General features: G+C 45.1%; 1 protein-coding gene across 1 annotated transcript; it reads left to right on the top strand.

The window, feature by feature from the left end:
* The first annotated feature begins 13096 nt into the window (after positions 1–13096).
* NOG (noggin) lies at positions 13097–13901 on the top strand. Its single transcript, XM_013953073.2, has one exon. The coding sequence runs from the start codon at positions 13097–13099 to the stop codon at positions 13766–13768; it is 672 nt and encodes a 223-aa protein (XP_013808527.1). The 3' UTR covers positions 13769–13901.
* Positions 13902–18504: the final 4603 nt, after the last annotated feature.

Here is an 18504-nt window from a genome sequence, read left to right on the forward strand (position 1 = left end):
ATTGACATGCGTCCTTTGCACTGAACTGCCTCTCTAAAAATCATTTTCTGATCAGATATGAAAAAAAGGAAATGCTTTGCCTCCACCCCATACTTTTTGACAAGTAGGGAAAAGGAAAAAATGTAACTTGCAATGAACTTTAAAAGTAGTATTTAACACATATACCATAAGGTAAGTATAGCACAGCATGTAGTCCCAAGAAAATTTTATGAGGAGCCGTGCTCTCAGAATAGGTTGTATTTGGCCCTGTTCATGCATTATTCATGTGCACATTTATTTCTGTGAAAATAGAGGAAAATGAATAAAGATGAAGTCATTAAAAGAAGAATCAATTCAGGTGGTCACACTTCAGCCCAATTTGTGAGCCTAGGGTCAGATTTTCTTTTTTTGTTTGTTTGTTTTCTTTGTTTTTTAAGGTTACGTGCAAAGTTGCACAAAAAAACTGATGAATGAATTGAGTTTTGCCTCAGGAAAATGTTTCTTGTATTGGGGTGTATTTTAAATTCAGAATTATCTGTTGAATACTCTTTCTGAACTGGATGGTTTAGAATAGCAATTCCCCTCTTTACTGTGAAATCTGTGAAAATGAAAACAATTGTCGCCTTTCCCTTGTAACTTCATCATTTACATTTGGTGTATGTATTTTCAGCGTACGTTGGGCTATTCTTGCTGGTGTAAATCTTAATTTCTGTGTGAATTAAAGCATGTGAGACATTATTTCAGTCAACACTGTTAGCTGGTCTAGCCTGCATGTTAATAGTCGCTGGAATTAAACGTAGTTCACACTTTGCAGAATGGTTTTAGACTCCACAAACCCTGGCACATGAAGATTAGCAGTTTATTACTAGCTTCATATTTTGTGAACTTTCATAACGCACAGTAACTGCCCTTTTGTAATGAAAATTGACAACTTTGCAAAAAATGGTGCCATTAGGCAGTGCCCATTCCTCTGTTGCCTTTCTCTCTGGGCCTGTCCTAGTCCGCTGGGCCCCACAATTTGGAAGATACTGCAAAGAGCACTGAGCTGCAGTGCACTAACATGTCTGTGCTGCCCCGTTAGTTTGGGGGACTAGTACGTGGTCTGATCAGTTGGGTTCTCTTAAGTCTGGTACAAATATTCCACCGACTGTGACCTTGCTGGTTTTGCACTCGCCTGTCTGTATGTGGGAGTATATCCTTCAATTCTTTGTGCTGATTCTGTTCCAGGCAACAGCAGGAGAACCTGTCGTTCCACTGAGACTTGTGGGAAGGACATTGGAAAACTATTGGCGGTTTGAGTGATCTTGACTTAAATCTTCCTGCCTGAGCAAATATACAGCTCTGGCTTTATCCCATATCCTCTAGCCTGGCAAGAAGGCACAGGTTGAAAGTGCAAATAAGCATACTTTGATGATATTTTTCTGTGAATTGATGGGGGCAGGCAAAAACACATGTAGGAGCACTAAGACTACAAAATAAATAAATTGGGACTTTGTGCATCCACTTTCACTGGAAATGAAGTTTAGCCAGAACTTCACTTTTTGGAAGAAGTGAAGGTACTGGAATTTGAATTGCCCCAATAGGAGTGTTGGTTCTGGGAGATGAACACAGATAAGATCTGCCTTTCTGGATTCACTTTGGAGGCAGTAGAGGCTGGAAGAGCCAAACCAACAGTGAGTGCTTTAGCAAATCCAATCCTTGCCCTTTTAGTTCTCTAGGATAATACATTCCCTTAGGCTGTGTGACTGTATGTAGCAACATATCTTTAAATACTTTCCTGCTGGTTTTGAATATTGGCTCAGGCTCTTCTTAGAATGCTCTTCTCTAGTTGCCTGTAGGCAGATTTATAAATTATCTGCTGAGGTTTATTTTGCCAATGTGATTTCCTGAAACATACTTAGACTTAGAAGATATTTAGTCAGTATCTTTGTCTATTTAAAGACATTTTGCTATGATATGTTGCTCTTGTTAGCTTTTTAGCTTTCACAAAAGCTCATAAAAGCCTCTTGACCAGCAGATTTGCTTGTGCAGTAAAGACCATCTGATTGCTATAAAGACTGCCTGCTTGCTAACCACGTACTGTTTGTCAAGGTGCCTCTTCCCCCCTAATTCAAGTTCATCAATAGCACTCTATTGGCAACAGTAAACAGTTAAATAGCTAAATGTCTATTCAATGAGTGGCCTGCCGAGCTACCAATGCAGCATATTTTTGTAAAGAAATATGCAGTTCAATTTGTGGTGGCCATTGAGAAGCTGAGCTGCAAAAACATCAACACCACAAGGACACAATATTTTTCTCCTGATTACAACATGCTCATTTATTTTGGAATTCTTATGCCAGCTGAAGACTACAGGGCAGTGACAGTAGAAGAGTTGTCCAGATGCCAAGGAAAAGAGAGAACTGTATATGTGCTCCTGTTCTGAAATGGTGGAGTGTAGGGAGAAATGCTGGGTAGTTATTTGAAAGAATACATGTCTATAAACACTTCTAAGGCAGTCCACTGATTGCTCCCACAGAAGATACTAACAATACTTTAAAAATAAGTATAAAATCCAGCTGATTGCTAAATTCACAGGTCTTGATGCTCATTTGAAGAGAGTGCAGAGATCTGCAGACTCAGAACAACTTTTTTTTTTTTAATTAAAATTCACAGTTCTGGAATGAAGCTCTTCCCAATGTCAGGATCTGAACTGCAGAATCAGGCTCTTACCTTGAAAATTTATGCATTAAGTGCCTAGTATCTTATCTATGTAGCTGTTGAATTAATCAATAAACACTTTACAAGTTATATTTATCCTTCCAAGCTGGGGGATCACGCACCACTGGCATTCGAAAGGTTGAATGATTTGCTCCGGTTCATGCTTGTGAATAAAATTGACGTCTATGAGATGGAAATTTTCAGCTCTTTTCTTAATTTGCTACAGGAAAGATTTATCAGACAGAGGTGAAGTCTTTGACCCAGTTTTGTCCTGCTGGGGTCTCGCTGAACGCCTTTACAAGCTGCAGAGGGAAAGGAGAAGTCCCAAGCGCTGATATTGTCAGGTGTCTCTTACTCTCCCAGCCGCAACCCTGACACCCCAGCAATCTGGTGAGGCTTTGGGATACGTCACTGGCTCTGCATTTCAGCCTGTGCAGCCACATCTGGCACTGCGCTTTTGCAGGGCTGGTTGGAGATTGCTGCAGGACGGGGTCTTCTCTTCAGCCTGCCTTCTCCTGCCCGGCTGGGAGCACTGTGGAGGCTGTTTCTTTGGGAGCCCACAGCACTGTGTGCATCAGGCAGGCACCTGGAGGCATGCAAAGAGCTGTGGGGGTGAGAGAAGCCGTGGGAAGGCTGCTGCCAGCTGTAGCCTGAGTGGCTCCACCGGCTCCCAGGGCGGCTCCTGGGGACCCGCACTGCGAGAAAGCGGCAGGATGGGACCGGGAGCCGGCAGAGACCGGGGGGCTGCTGGGGCCAGCGGGCCCTGCTGGGAGGGCTGAGTTCGGCCCAGCCCAGAGCTCCGCGCTGTGCAGGGTGCCGGCGGTTCACTGGTCTGGGGGCAGGGCAGCTGTCTATTTTTAGTGAGGGTTTTATAGAGTGGATCCCTGCGGTCTGGCTCCACACTGAAATATTGTCCTAGTCTCAATGACATAAACACAGGGCCAGCCTGTGATCCTGGCGCCAGCTTCAGCTTAGGGAATGTGAATGAAAGTACCAGTGGGGTCCAGGCAAGAAGGAGAAGAAAAAAATCCTGACTGTAATTACAAATAAATCCCAAACCCTTTTGCTCTCATGGCTCACTTAGTACAGCAAATAGCCTCTGATTCTCTACAAATAAGTCCCAGCTTAGTAACTGACAGATCTACCAAGAGGCAGTTAATGGAATAATGACTAAGGGAAGCTTAGGGTAATTTACAAACGGTTCCCAGTGTTGGAGGGTGATGGCCCCCACCTCGCCCTCTGCCCCGCTCCCTTCAAGTCATGCAGCAGTAAGCCACTGGGCAAGACCTAAGTCTTGGCACGCAAGGGACTGTTAGGTTGGCAGGGGAAGGCTGTTTATTTATTTATTTATTTAAGAGATCTAACACAGTGATGACAGGCAAACTTTGATACCTGGAGCCGAAATGTCCTCACAGAGAGAGTGATCTGGGCTAGGGTTTGCAGAGCAAGGTTATTCTTACCTTTCTTTCGATCAGAAAACTGGGGAGATCTTAACTGAAAGTGGCATAAAAAGCCACCTCTGTTATGAGACACTCTAAATCAGCAGTGTTACTTTTGCTTCCTTTTCTGTCACAAAGGCATGTCTCTTCTTTGAATCACTTGTCCAAGTCTGTTTCAGTGCATAATATTTGAGTTGATGTGCTCAGTTTGTTTACAAGAGTTAGCCCTCTCATTCAAAGTATAGAAAACTCTTGTGGAACTTCCACAGAGGTCATGACAATTCTTTTTTGCTTAGTTTTGATCTTTTTATAAATAAAACACAGTAGTTGTTCCAAAGACGCACTGTCCTACCAAGATGGGAGTAACAGCAAGGCTATTCCTGCGTGAGAAGCAATTGCACATGCATGCACACACGCATATGTGGTCAGAGAACAAATCACAATAACGGTTTTGAAAAAAAGCTCCCTTGTGTGGTATCTTAATGGACAGCTGATATGTTTATTGTGAAAACAACTACTATAAAAGGTGATGTAACTTCAGAAGGCATGCTAAACAGTGAGGGTATTCAGTTGAAATGTCATTATTTCAATCTTGCTTGAAAGGAAACAATCTTAAGACCAAGGTGTATGCATGAAAGTCTAGCTGATTGTTAGTCTTGTGATGGGTGATTATTCCTACTGTGCTGTCTTAGACTTTCCAAGTGTCTGTGCTAAAAGGAGGACTATTATCCTCTGATAATAGTTACTTGGGAGTATTTTTGAATGAAAAAAAACCCAAACTCCTCACCCAGGTTCATCAAAGGAAATTGATTTTGCATAAGAGATGTTTTGCTGTGAGTGAAGTAGTAATTTGTGACCACTTCTTTCTTTGCTGAGAAGATGTTCGTCTCTCACTCCTACTATACCCTGCATCAATTCTCTTTTAGAAGTGGTGGTGTTGTGGCATGTTGCACTATACCCAAGAATGACTCTAAAAGCTTTTAACTCTATCCTGTAATTGATGTGTTGTGTAAACTGCAATAAAGGAAGGATATCAAAAAAGAGGGGGGGACATATTTAATGAGGATGAGTAAACACACCCAAGATGTAACTGTAGATATAAGAAAAATAAAAGCAGCTGGGGGGCTTCTGAGACATTGTTTGTCTTGAAAGTGATGAGAAGAGGCACCATCAAAAGACTTGTTTTACTACAGTCATGCTTCATTATGGGGAAGAGGAGTGTGGGGAAGGGGAGGGGTGGGGGTTCCCTACGTGACTCGGTTGCCAGAAGAGAGAACCTAACTCGTTTGCATGGCCTAATTAATCCCTGAACCCAGTCAAAGCCTGAGTCAGAGGGAGAGAGCAAATGTCAGATCTGTGTCTGGGAAGCCTAGATTCATTATTTTACTCGCCTGGGTCCCTTTGCCTTCACAGGCAAAGGCTCGAAACTCCCAAGCCAAAGACACGCATCCCAGAGATTCATACTGAACACCACCAGGTTTGGGATCAGTCTCCTTTGTGTCTGTTTCTGTATTTGAATTAATCATATACCGCCATGAATATGCCTGTTTTATCACTTGGGAGAGAAAGCAGAAATCATTCCACTTGCCATTAAAGATACAAGTTTCTTTGAGAATTCTCCTATTGAACACACAGCCTTTCGCAGCCAGCCCAATCATCATGAACTCATGTTTTGTGACATTTTGTGACGGCTGCAAAGATAAGACTGGCTACTGTTAGGCACAGAAGTCTGACTGATCATTGTGATCTACTTCTTTTTGAAGATATCAGGTTCCCTAAAGGGATAAAGCATAAGAAGCAGGAAAGAAGTGATGAATACAAAACACTGAGGCAAGACATGTAAGATTAAACTGATATGCAGTTTAATCTTGTTCTAGTTATTAAAGCTCCTTCATCTTTGCAGATTTTCTAGCCAGAACAAATTTAAACAATATCTAATAATACAATGATTCCCAATTTGTGGGACCTTACTTTGCTGTCTTTACTCCTGAAGCAAACTACAGTCAGACTATACGGGCATATATTAGGCTAAATCCTGCTGGTTTTTTTACTCTGTAGCCAAAATATTTCTTCTGAGCACCAAGTGAAGCTATTCTAGATTTGGCCAGTGGTTTCTGAGTTAGATATATTTGTGATCCTGCTCCCTCTGGCTTTCTGGTCAGGATTAGACCCTGCCTTTGGGATTTTGTGCTTCCACAAAACCCTTGAGTCTCTCGAAACGTTTTACCCCGGCATCTGAGTTACTTAGTGCAGGGAACCTGGGAGCTTAAAGCTTAGCTGATAGAGGTACTTTTAAAATAAGTTTAATTTTCCTTCATTCATAACCAGAAGACTAAATATGATGTAATCGGATTTATTTTTTCCTCTTCACCTCCACTGGAGCCAGGAAAATGAAGTAGTTGAGAGAAGAGAGGTTGTCATTTTCAGTCAAGCAGCTATTCATCAAGTAGCATTAGACAATTAGCAATAAAACATTTCAAGGGCTCCATTGGTGCTAAAAGGGTGAGAGGGTCTTTTTAAATATCAGAGGTGGGAAATGTTATGTATCAGGGTTATTCAGTAGCTGGCATCAATGAATCACTCACATGCACACAAGGCTTGATGGGGGGGGGGGAGTGATTGCTGTATTTTTTCACTTCATTGAATCCCTGCCACTCAGTTGTCTTTAGTGCTTTATAAAAAGGGAATAATAAAAACTTAGTTTATCTGAATAGATGTTTATCTTAATAAGCTGGCAGGCAAAAAAAAAGCATAAATACATTGCTACTTGTCATGTAGTGTATATGTGTAATATATGCTGCTACAGGGAGTTTGTTTGGATAAACAATGTTGCCTGTGTGGAAATTCAAATACCCGTCAGGAGCCATTGCTTGTAAATATAAGTGTCATTTTTTAACATAAAAAATGTCTTGGTTTCTGTTTCATCTTTGCCAGTTCTCCCACTGGCCTCCCTCTCCGTAATGAATTGGTCTGCAAACTGTGAGACACTCAACAAGCTTTGGTCTCTTCACTTGACTGCTGAGATGTTTATATCTGGCACAAAAAAATAGGATGGTTAGGTGGGGTAAGGGTAGGGGAGAATGTTAGAAGAGCTTTGCCTTTCCTCTGTTGCAAACCTTCTGTATAAATAAATAAATAAAACTTCTGTTTAATTCCTCCAAGTGAGGTTGCAGCCAACAGAGCTCCATTCTGAGATTCAGATTTACGGCAGAAGACACTGCTGAAAGAAAAAACGAGAGACAGAGACAGTGGAGTTCACCTCCCATGATATATAGAGCCAAGGGGAGGTATAAATACCCACCACTTCCCGGACCCTCTTTAAAAAAAAAAAGACAAACACCCAGGATCCTGTCTCTGGCTAGCTTGCAGCAAGGCGCCCTCATAAAAGCTAAGATAAACAGTTTATCAGCAGATGAATGCACAAGCCCTGGTCTAAAGACAAAAGTCTATACCTTAGGAAAAATGCAGGAGCAAGAGGCGAGTGGGCTGAGAATCAGGAAGATGCAGTATTTTAAGAGCAGGATTGACATGAAATGAGCAAAGTAGAGCAATTCCTTAAGGACCTCGAAAGATTTTTTTTTCTCTTCTTTTATAGCCTTCACTTTTTTTCTTCTTTTTAAGGCAGTGGATACATTTGGCAAGCATCAAGGCTGTTCTTTACATACAGTTGTAGTTAGAGAAGACTAAGAAATAACTTGCATTTTTTTATTGGGAGGTCTCCATCTTTTTGCTTTTTTCATTGCTTTAATGCATCAGTCATCCTAGGATTTACTTCACTATAAAACATTCATCCAAGAGCTTAGTTTCAAAATATATTATTTATACATTGTTTATCAATGCAGATGCAGATTCTTTGCCAAATGTATCCATCTCTGTCTCCGTTCCATTGGGATTTCAAGGTAGAGCTTTCCTCTCTTTCGAATATTGTTTTCCTTCCAAAGTATGCGATTCATAATTGTTTTCCTTCAGAGTAGCTGATCACCTACTAGCTGATCCATTAACACATTTATTCTGTGGTTCTTTTTGTGAATCTAGAAAGGGAAAAGGAAATGAGTGAGGTACCTTGAGGTGTGGCACCAGATTTCAAAGGTGCAGTTAGATCTCCCTGAATCTTTCCAGCGTAAAGAATCTGGCATGAAAGCAGTAAAACAGTGATTTTCTACCTGTGGAAAATGGAGTCCTGGGAGAGGTGGCTAAGGCCTACAATAGCTAGGAACATAGATTGGGTAGATAGCTGCATGGCATGTATGAACTATATACAATGTCTGAAAGCTCTGCATCTCCTTTAGAAATACTTCATGGATTCACAGTTTAAAAAAAGGTTGAAAATCAATCCTTAAAAAGTTCCTTACAAAACATATAGGGGTCTGACCAAGGAACAGGAAAGCTGGTCGATCAGCTAACTAGGACATGCGATTAAAAGTGGATTCGGTTGCCTGCCATTTTCTATTAGTCAATTTAATGGGGAAAAAGCTTTTGTGAATTTCTTCTGTGCATCCTTGCTGCTGTGGACTGAAATCAGGTCCTTTCATCATATTCTCTGAGCTGTGCCTCGAGTCATAAGCAAAGTAGTGCCTGCTGCATACCTCTTCCCTCCTCATCAGAGATGTGATCCTGTAGCAATGGCATCTTAGTCTTGCCCACATTGGCTTCCTCTGTGCCTTGAAAGTTGTATTTACTTTGTCTACTGAAAAAAGCACATTTTTACTACTGTCAGCACTCCAGAACCAATAAAGCTGAGGTGAAGGGAGTTGTTTTCTCTTCTGCTTCATGCACCATTGCCAGTAGAATGACCAGCTAAGGCCTCCACGAGCTGCTGGCCTCTCTCCCTAGCCCAGGAAAGGCTGGCGTCATACACAGCGTCTGGATCAGGCCCTTTACCTCTGGGTTTCATTTATTGGTTTCATTGACTGTTTTCAGCAAACCCCCAAATAAACCAGTCTGATGGGAATCCAGATCTCTTTTTCCTCTGACCCAGAGGCCTCTGGCAGAACTGTTCCTGGCAGCTCTTCCCCAGTCCTGCTATCAGCCATTCCACCAAGAAATTCTTGGGCCACAAGTGACTTCTGTCACTTCTGCTTCCCTAGAGCCTTCACGGCCTTGCCAGGAGTTTGGTGCTCCCACACAGACACCTGCACTTTAGGAATTACCAAAGCCTGGTCTGCTCTGCTCCGAAAGGAAACTCTGGCCCTTAAAGAGGCAGGCCACCTGCAGCAGCCTCATTCCTGAAGGCTTTGTCTCCTGCATGTGATTTGGTTCATGAAAGTAAGGTCTTTGCGTGCTTGCAGACTTAGGATCACAGTTTTGAATGTAGAATCTTAAACACACAAGTGGCATGAAGCAGACCAGACATAGGCTTTATCTTTAGACTCAGAGACTGGTCACTAAAAATTGTTTTCGTGCCAGCTGAGTAAAACTGAGTTTATTATTGAAGAAGAAATACAGGACATCAGAATGTAACTTCTGAAGTTTTGCTTTCTGTTCAAATACTGTTATTTTAACCTGGTATTGTTATCTGTGTCTCTGCATTTAAAGAAAGTTTAAAAATGAATACAAAAATATTTGCACTGACTTACAGCTTACTACCTTTTCCTGGCCTTTTCTTTGGCCAGCATTGCCATGTACGCAATGAAGAGTAATTGGCTCATACCAGTGGCAAATTTTGCCAGTAGCTTCATTGGGAAAAGGGGCTGATCTAACCTAGTATTTGACTAACTTCGTAGAATTCCTTTACAAAGAAGTAGAAGTGTAGCATCAAAGAAAGATTCCCTGAAAAGAATCAGAAAGGAGGAGTGGATCGAAAGATGAGCAGATTCTCTGTTCCTCAGTCACTTAACACTGCACGTGTCCATGTTTTAGTTAGTCAGAGCAGCATCCCCTTACTCACAGTCCGAGTAAAATCCCCCTAAAATAGTTCCAGTTCCTGCAGAGATCAGATTGGCTGGGCACAAGAAGATGGGGAGGGAGAAAGAGACAGAGAGACACCTCCAAAAACCATTAACTTCTTGCCAGGATTCATCCATCATCTTCACAAGCTCTCCCTCCTGAAATCAGCCCCATGAAACCTTTCCAAAACCTCTCTACCAATACTACAAAGCTGAATGTTGTTGGTACAGCACAGTTGGGCAATTAAGTTCCTAGTTCCTTATTACTGTTCCTCAACAAAATTCAGTGCTGCCTCCAGTGCTGAGAAGCCATGGATCAACTTTGAATGTGGGCATAGGCCCCTGCGTGTCAAGAGACACACAACTCCGTTTTTGTCCTGCAGTGGGCAAAAAAAAAGGTGTGTGTAGGAGTAAAGGAGAGATGACTAAACCCTCCCCAGCTCAGCTCAGAGATAGAGCAGCTGCTTCTAGGCAAATTTTTGGGAGGCAGGAGCGGCGCAGTCGCTGCAACAGGCCGAGACACCCAGTGAGAACCTGAGCCAGAGGTGGCTTGTGTCTGAGTGCACTTGCATGATCTGTGCAGACCTTTGCACTTCCAGGTCCTGCTTGTGTTCAGTTCAGCTTCAAAGTCCTAAATTCAGTAAAATGTTTGTCTCGAGTTCCTGATAAGTTTCTGCTCCTTGAATTTTTTTTGATTTTATTTTGAAAGATAAGTGTAGTTCCTCACTTATTTCCAAGGACAACTTGTATGCCAAGTTTCAGCAATAAGCAATAGTCCTCATCAGGTTCTAGATGAAGCTAGAGACCTAAACTTCCAGATAAAAAAAAAAATCTAATAAAACTCCAGCAGATCCTTAACTGACATCATAGTAGCAAGTGTCACTATGTAGAGCTAAGGTAGGTTTTCCTCCTTTTATGTCATTTATTTCAGTTGTTATGTATTATTTTATAAAATGCCCTACATGCTCAGGAATAAAGAAAAACAAGATTTAAAGCAACATTGTTTTAATTTTTACTTAGGAAGTGAAAACAGTTGAAAAAACATAGCTAATTTTTAGAAAAACAGCTCAACCTAGGTAATACAATCTGTATATTACTTTCATAATGAGCCTAAATTTGAAAAGTAACATATAAAAATACATAAATAATTTAGGTGAAATGACTAAGCTTCAGACCCATTAAACTTAGGCTCCTAAGTGCCTAAATAGCCTGCAGGAATGGGATTCAAGCACTTCGGGAAATTTTACTGAAATCTTAATAGACTGTTCACCTACCCTTATACGTGCTGTCATGCCTTCTGAAGTGCTCTTTGTGAGAGAGTAATTCTGCAATGGAAGCTGCATTTAGTATCAATTTTTAAAAATGTTTTATGTATTTGCTGTTGAGGTGGACTTTCTGTCTTTTCTATATGGACTGGGTGCTTAACTCCCAATTGTACTGATGGGAAAGTCCTAGAGAACTTAATAGAAAAATGCTAAAAAAGTTTTCCTAGGAGTTCACTGAAGACTGATGATCTGCCAGAGCAATCTGCAGCCAAACCAAGTCAGCCAGATTCCTTTGTAGAGGATCTCGGAGTCCTCTGCAGAGGATCTCCTTCTCCCGTAGGCTCGGAGGGTCTGACCGCCCTGGCCGGGGAGATGTCCTGCTTCCACCCCTCTCGCAGTCTGCAGGAGGTTGTGCGGGTTACTGTGTCTACCTGTGCTTCCCGGCATGGCCAAGTGAGGTTTATTCCAGAGGCTTTGCCAGTTCCCCGAGAAATCAGGGCGCAGTGCCGAAAGATGTGCTGGCAGTGCCGCCGGCTGTCGCGCTCCCCTGCCGGGCGGCGGCCCCGGTCCGGCTCGGCCCGGCCCGGCTCGCCGCGACCCCGGCCCGGCCCGGCCCGGCCCGGCGCGGCGCCGCCAGCAGAGGGCTCGCTCGGCCCGGGAACGCGCCGGCGCTGCGGGCCGCGGCCCGGCGCGGCCCCGCGCAGCCAGAGGAGGTGTCTGCCGAGTCCCCGCGGGCGGGGAGCCAGCGCGGGCGCTTAGCGGCAATTACATCACGGGCCCATGTGCGGAGCCGGGCAAAGGCGGCCGCGGCAGCCAGGTAGCGCGGAGAGGGGCAGGGAGCCCGGGGGCAGCGGCGCGGCGCCCCGCTGGCCGAGCCGCGGCGGCGGCGGGCTGCGCCGCTGCGCGGGGCAAGCGAGGGGGGCGCCCTCGCCGCCGCCGGGCCCCTGGGGGGATCCGCGTTGCGGGCCGTGGCGGGGAGGCCGGGGAAGGACCCGTCACTTCTGCTCGGGGTAGCCTTTGCCTTGCGGCGGGCGGGCAGGGCGAGGGAAGGCGCCGCAGCTCCCTCGGAGAGCAGCATCTCCCGAGGCGCCGCGGGATCGGCGCGAGCAGCGGCCGCGGGAGGCGGGGGGCGGCAGCGGCGGGTCCTGCCGGCAGCCTTCCCCACCAGAGGGTGTCTGCTGGGGTGGCGAAGGGGGGAGGCGAGGCTCTCCTGGACTTTTGTGGGAGTGGGGGTTGCGGTGTGTGTGTGTGTATGTGTGTGTGTGTGTTTTTTTAAGGGGGGTGGGGTGGGTTAGAAGAGAGTCTGTGGTTTCCATGGAGATGAAGCTGAAAGTGCAGGAAATTTAAAGGCTTTGGGTCCTTGCAAAGCAGACAAACTGGTGCCAACGTGCGTGGCTGCTGTTGCTGCTGAGGAGGCTGCTTTGCAAACGGCGGAGAGGAACGGGGAGGAAGAATCGGCAGCAACTTCTTCCGTACGGACGGGCAGACAACGAGGAGCAGAAGCAGCAAACAGAGTTTGCAACAAAAAGAGGCATCTGCCTTTCCTGGGGAAGGTGAAAAGAAGCGGCAGCAGCAGAATTTTGGAGCGGCTCCACCAGAAGAAATTTTATAGAGAAGCTTGCAAGAGAGAGTATTTGCAGGGGGCTTGTTCTCCTGGCTTATTAGGGGGCTGTCTTTGCTGGTGGTGCGGGGAGTGGAGGTGATCCCCCTTAAAGACAAGCTATTTTGGATATCCCCGTACAAGTTTTCTGATGTATTTGCTTGCACCTTCTTCCCCTGCTGTTTGGTGAACCCAGCCCCCCTCTCCCCCCCCCACCGCTCTCCCAAGGATGGATCATTCCCAGTGCCTTGTGACTATATACGCCGTAGTGGTTCTGCTGGGTCTCCGGCTAGAGCAAGGCGCCTGCCAGCACTATCTGCACATCCGTCCGGCTCCCAGCCACAACTTGCCCTTGGTGGATCTAATCGAGCACCCGGACCCTATCTTTGACCCCAAGGAGAAGGATCTTAACGAGACCTTGCTCAGGAACCTCATGGGCGGACACTTCGACCCTAACTTTATGGCTATTTCCTTGCCCGAGGACCGGCTAGGAGTAGACGATCTGGCTGAGCTGGACTTGCTGCTCAGGCAGAGACCCTCGGGAGCGATGCCCAGCGAAATCAAAGGGCTGGAGTTTTACGACGGGCTGCAGCCGGGCAAGAAGCACAGGCTGAGCAAGAAGCTGCGCAGGAAGCTGCAGATGTGGCTCTGGTCCCAGACCTTCTGCCCGGTCCTATACACGTGGAACGATCTCGGCAGCCGCTTTTGGCCCCGGTATGTCAAAGTGGGCAGCTGCTACAGTAAAAGGTCTTGTTCAGTCCCAGAAGGCATGGTTTGCAAACCTGCCAAGTCCGTGCATTTAACGATCCTGAGGTGGAGGTGCCAGCGCCGGGGAGGGCAGAGGTGCACATGGATACCCATCCAGTACCCCATCATTTCGGAGTGCAAGTGCTCCTGCTAGGGCTCGCACTTACCTCTTCTGCCCCTTCTCTAGCGGACTCACGTGGACCTTTGCTGCAACAAAAATAAAAGACATTTGCTTTCTGGTTAACGTTGTAATGCACTGTAACGTGTAGGAGAATGTATATTGTGTGTATATATGGCACCGTTTTAATATACTATTAAAAGGTCAGTATTATACGTGAAATAATCAGTGTCTACTGTATTTTTAAGACTATTACCCTGATCGTTGCTAATGTATCTTTTTTTTTGGTATTTATATTCCAGAGAGAAGTTGCTTCGCTTTGGCGAAGTTGTTTTTTGTTGTTTTTTTAATAAAAGGATTAAAAAATAAAAACCAAACTTTTTGATAAGAAAACGTTTTAAAGCTATTTTCCATTCTTCGGAAAGCGTGTGTGGGTTTTTTTTTTTCTTTTTCCTTATGGACTTTAGATTTTAAAAAAAAAGAATAAACGCCTAGAGCACAATGTTATTGTAAATAGAGAGAACAGTTTGAATGACTTAATCCTATGTAAATGAAGAGTATCTGCTATTTATTCTTTATATCCTTGTAGTAAAAGTGCAGTGCAGAATTAAAGTCAACCACTAAAACACGAGCCGTTTGGATTCTGTTTGGTTTTTGGTTTGGCCACCTTCGGGGGGGCTTTCTTCTGTCTCCTCCTTATTCTCCATGCTCAGCAGGACGTTTCTGGTGGTAGGGGGAGGTGGGAACCTGCTCATGACTGTGTTAGCGGGGAATCTTTGGCACCTACGCTACAAAAATGCGTGGGGGATCCGGCTTTGCGTGCGGGGCTCCCCGCTTGCTCAGCCCGACGGGATCCCCCGCTCCGAGCCGCTTTCGCAGGGCGGGCTCGATGGCAGCTGGCTTGGGATTTTCTGTAACCGCTTGACATTTCATTTACAACGGGACACGTGTCTTTCACACCTACCATTGTGGTGGGACACTGCTGAAACTTGACCCTGGGGCTCTGGGGGTTTCTAGCGCAGACACGTTATTCGCCTGCTCCCGTGACAGCGCGCACACCCTCCCGCACCGGCTCGCAGTCACCCGCAGCCCGGTTAACTCCTCGGCGTCCGCCCGCCCGCCCGCCCGCCCGCCGCCGCGGCGAGCCGCTCCGCCCCGGGCAGCCAAGGCCCGGCTCCGGCGGGGCCCCGCGCGGCCGCGCTGCTCTCCGCGGTGGCGGGGCCCCGCGCTGCGCCGGGGGGAGGACGGCAGCCGCCTCCGCGGGGGCGCGCAGCGAGGGTCTCCCGGCGCCGTTTTCCTGCAGCTCCGCCGCCGCGGCGCGCCCCGGCTTTTGCGGAGCCCGCTGGCGCGGCGCCTCGCTGCGCGCCCCGCGGAGGGCAGCGCGCTGCCCGGCGGCGCCGCTTGCATTCCCGCGCGGGTTGGGAAGGGCTGCGAGCGCCGAGCGCGCCCCCTCCCGCGCACACGGCCCGCGCGTAAAGCGGCGCGGCGGTGCGCCCGGCGCCGCGCAGCCCGCGCCCCTCCGCGGCGGTGCGGTCCGCCAGCCGCAGGACCTTCGGGGCGCGGCCGCGCAGCGCTCCGCCGCCGCCGCGCGGCCCCGGGCGGCCCCGTCCCGATTCGCCGAGCGCTTGGCTTTTACGCGCTGGGTGTCTCGGAGATCGCGACTGCAGAAGCAGCCGCTGCACGTGCTCTGCCGAGGCTCCCTGACAGCGCAGGCGGCCTTTCCCGTATTTACCTTGGAACCGAAAAGCTTTTTTTTTGCAGCTCGCGGGGAATCTATGCTAATCATTTCAAACCCGCGGGTCTCCCACTGACCCGGCCCGGCCCTGCGCTCTGCGACGCTTAGTTCGCGTATCTCCGGACGCATATTCATTCCCTCACTCGCTCTTTCGGTGCGTTTTACCACCCGTCTCCTTGCTTCTAATTTCAATAGTTTGGGAAAAAAAAAATCAGATCTTGGGACATTTAGGGTATTCATTAACCTAGTGAAGAGGAACAGAGGCATTATTACTCACATAGAAAGCACCCTGCCCCCATGTCTATCTAAGGGTTCATTGTAAAAGGATTAAAAGTTAAAGACCTTCATCTTATGATTCTTTCATTTAATCTTCGTGGCGCCTGAAAGACATGCTGGATGGATGATCACATTTAAAATATTCCTAATGTCGGCTACCTTAGGACTCCAGGCAGGGCAAACAAACGTAATTTATTTCTAGAAGAAAGGGGATATTGAGATGTTTATGAACCACCATTACCATGTATATTTGTTAGGTTCTGACAAATACCCAAATAACATTAAAATCAGCCATTCATCACATATGAATTTATGCAAAACCTTCTATGCCTGGGGCCAATATTTTTTTAGACAGAGTTTCACTTGCAAAAAAAAAAAAGTTTATTTAAAAAAAAAGCCAAAAGCAAGAGTTTTTCATGACTGGTAAACACGAGAATTATGTGAACAGAAACTATTTCATGCTGGGATGGCAGCCAGCGACTCGGGAATGTCAACAAAAGTTCTCCGAAGGTTGAAAATGTCACTGGATTACAATACAAGGTCCTTTGCCCCATTAGCAAACTTTACTAAAGTAATATTCTCACTACTTAGCTAGAGGACTCACCCAGTGATTTATCTGTCTGTGATCAGAGCAATGGGGCAAACAGAGACTTCATCTGGAAACTACCTTTGACTGCTTGGTTAAAGATTTTTAAATGTTATGCATGCAGGGATGCATGTGTTTGTGGGTGTTATGTGAGTGTAAAGTAAATGTGTTATTAATATATACTCTAAATATCTACCTCCATATCTGTCTTATCTTTTAATCTGATAGTGATTGTAATCGATAAGATTACATACATACTTTCTCTACTAATAACACCCGGTTCCTAATAAATTTCCAAGAATATTTCAGGTTAAAAAAATCAGGTTTCACTATCCACAAGGCTTTTTTAAAAATAAATAACTAAATTTTGTCAGCTGTTAGAGCAAAAATAAACTAATAGTTTTCACTGTTGTTTCTGGTCAGGTTCACTTTCTGGTCCTCCTGCTCTAGTGTTGAAATATTTGGCTTGTAGTGGAAGTGTTTCAAGCCAAACAAATAAAATATCCTTCTGATGAATGTTTCTATGCAAATCTTTTTAATATTAGATTTTGTAATATGTTTTTAAAACAAAATTGAATTATGACTCTTTTAAATTGAAATCAATTCATAACACAGCCAAGTTTTGTTTGCTGATCTTTGTAGTGGTATTGTAAGACCTCATAGAGGCCACTGTGGGCAAGAAATAAGAAGGGAAGGGTTGAAAGTGAGCTCGTAGTTGCTGTTCAGTTTCTTTCTTTGCAATTTTAGTGCCTTGAAGTGTAATATTGGAAATATAAATCCATTTCCACCTCCGCCACAAACTCCCTAACCTTGGGTGAGTCCTTTAACTTGTGTGCTGCGGCTCCCTGTCAGCCGTACAGGACCTCGTCTTCTTTATCTGTGTGGTTTGTCTCTGTCCAGAGTAACTTGTTTTCTCACATCATGTGATTATACAAAATCTAGCAAAGTAAGGCCCAGTGTTTAAGGGGATTCCTCGATGGTACTGGATTTAGCATCCAAGCATGTTTTTGCCAGTGCAGAACAGTATCTTATGTAGCATTCTTGAAAACTTTATACTTCAGTTTATCAGAAAAAGTATGTGACTTTTAAAGCAAGTTGTTGTGTTGCAGTCCGATTTGAAAGTGCTAAGAGTAACATGGTTGATAAAAGGATAAAAAATGAAGTCCGGAGGTAAGGTTTCCAAAGGTTTGTAATAAGCCCATTCCAGAAGAGTCCAGTTCGCGTGAAGAAAAAGAACTAACTAGGAAAACTTTGTTACACATACCATTAAGATATGGTGTTCTCACACTTGTAGTTAACTGTGAAAGTGTATGTGATTCATTTTGCCCCTTTAAAAATACCACCACAAAGATAAGTTCTTCTTGAGATTAGATGAACACATGGTAGAATTATCACAAAAATAACCACAGCTAAACATTAGAGCACTAGTGTTTGTATAAACACTGGACAAGTTTTTCCTCTTCCATAGTTTTAATAGAGAAATATCCTTAATTTAGTAATGTCAACAGCTGTTAAAAAAATTCCTAGCAGTTCACATTACTTGGGTTGTGTTATATTAATGTAATCTGTACCATGTTGGCTGGATCTTGGATCCATTAAAAAGAAGATATTCCAGCTCGGAGATTTGCCAGGACTCTTCATTGAAAGTTGAAATAAATATAATGACGTCATCATATAATGTAACATCATAGCTTTCAAGGTAAGCCAAACCAAAGGTATGTTGGCAGGGGAATGCTGCCACCTGGTAGATCCATGCTAGGAATAGATACGATACTCTCATCCAGTGGGGAGGAGAATAGCCACACTCTTCCTGGAGTACCCACAAGGATCCTGCAGTCTTTCTGTGCATGTAAGTCCTCTGGGAGTTTTGCTACACGCAAGGGCTGCAGAATCTGTGTCAATGCTCTCTTTTAAGAGAGCAGCTACAGCAAATTTGAAGAGACCCTTTCATTCCCTCTTCCTTGCTCACAAACTGAGCAAGAAGCTCCAATGGTTAAAAGGAAAGAAATGAATACATTCACTCGAAACAACTGGTGGAATGGTTCAGAGGGGAACAGAAATATTCAGCAATCAACATTAAAGGCTCTAAATCCTTAAAGGTGTTATTGCAGGATCAGCAGCTTACAGCCCTCTTTCGTGAAGGCTGGGTACCACTGTATTACTGTTAAGTCTCCT

The sequence above is a fragment of the Apteryx mantelli genome, chromosome 19, assembly GCF_036417845.1.
Source record: "Apteryx mantelli isolate bAptMan1 chromosome 19, bAptMan1.hap1, whole genome shotgun sequence".
Lineage (NCBI taxonomy): Eukaryota > Metazoa > Chordata > Aves > Apterygiformes > Apterygidae > Apteryx > Apteryx mantelli.

What these genes read in the sequence shown, in the direction of transcription:
- NOG (XM_013953073.2), top strand. Translation starts at nt 13,097, where the DNA reads ATGGATCATTCCCAGTGCCTTGTGACTATATACGCCGTAGTGGTTCTG.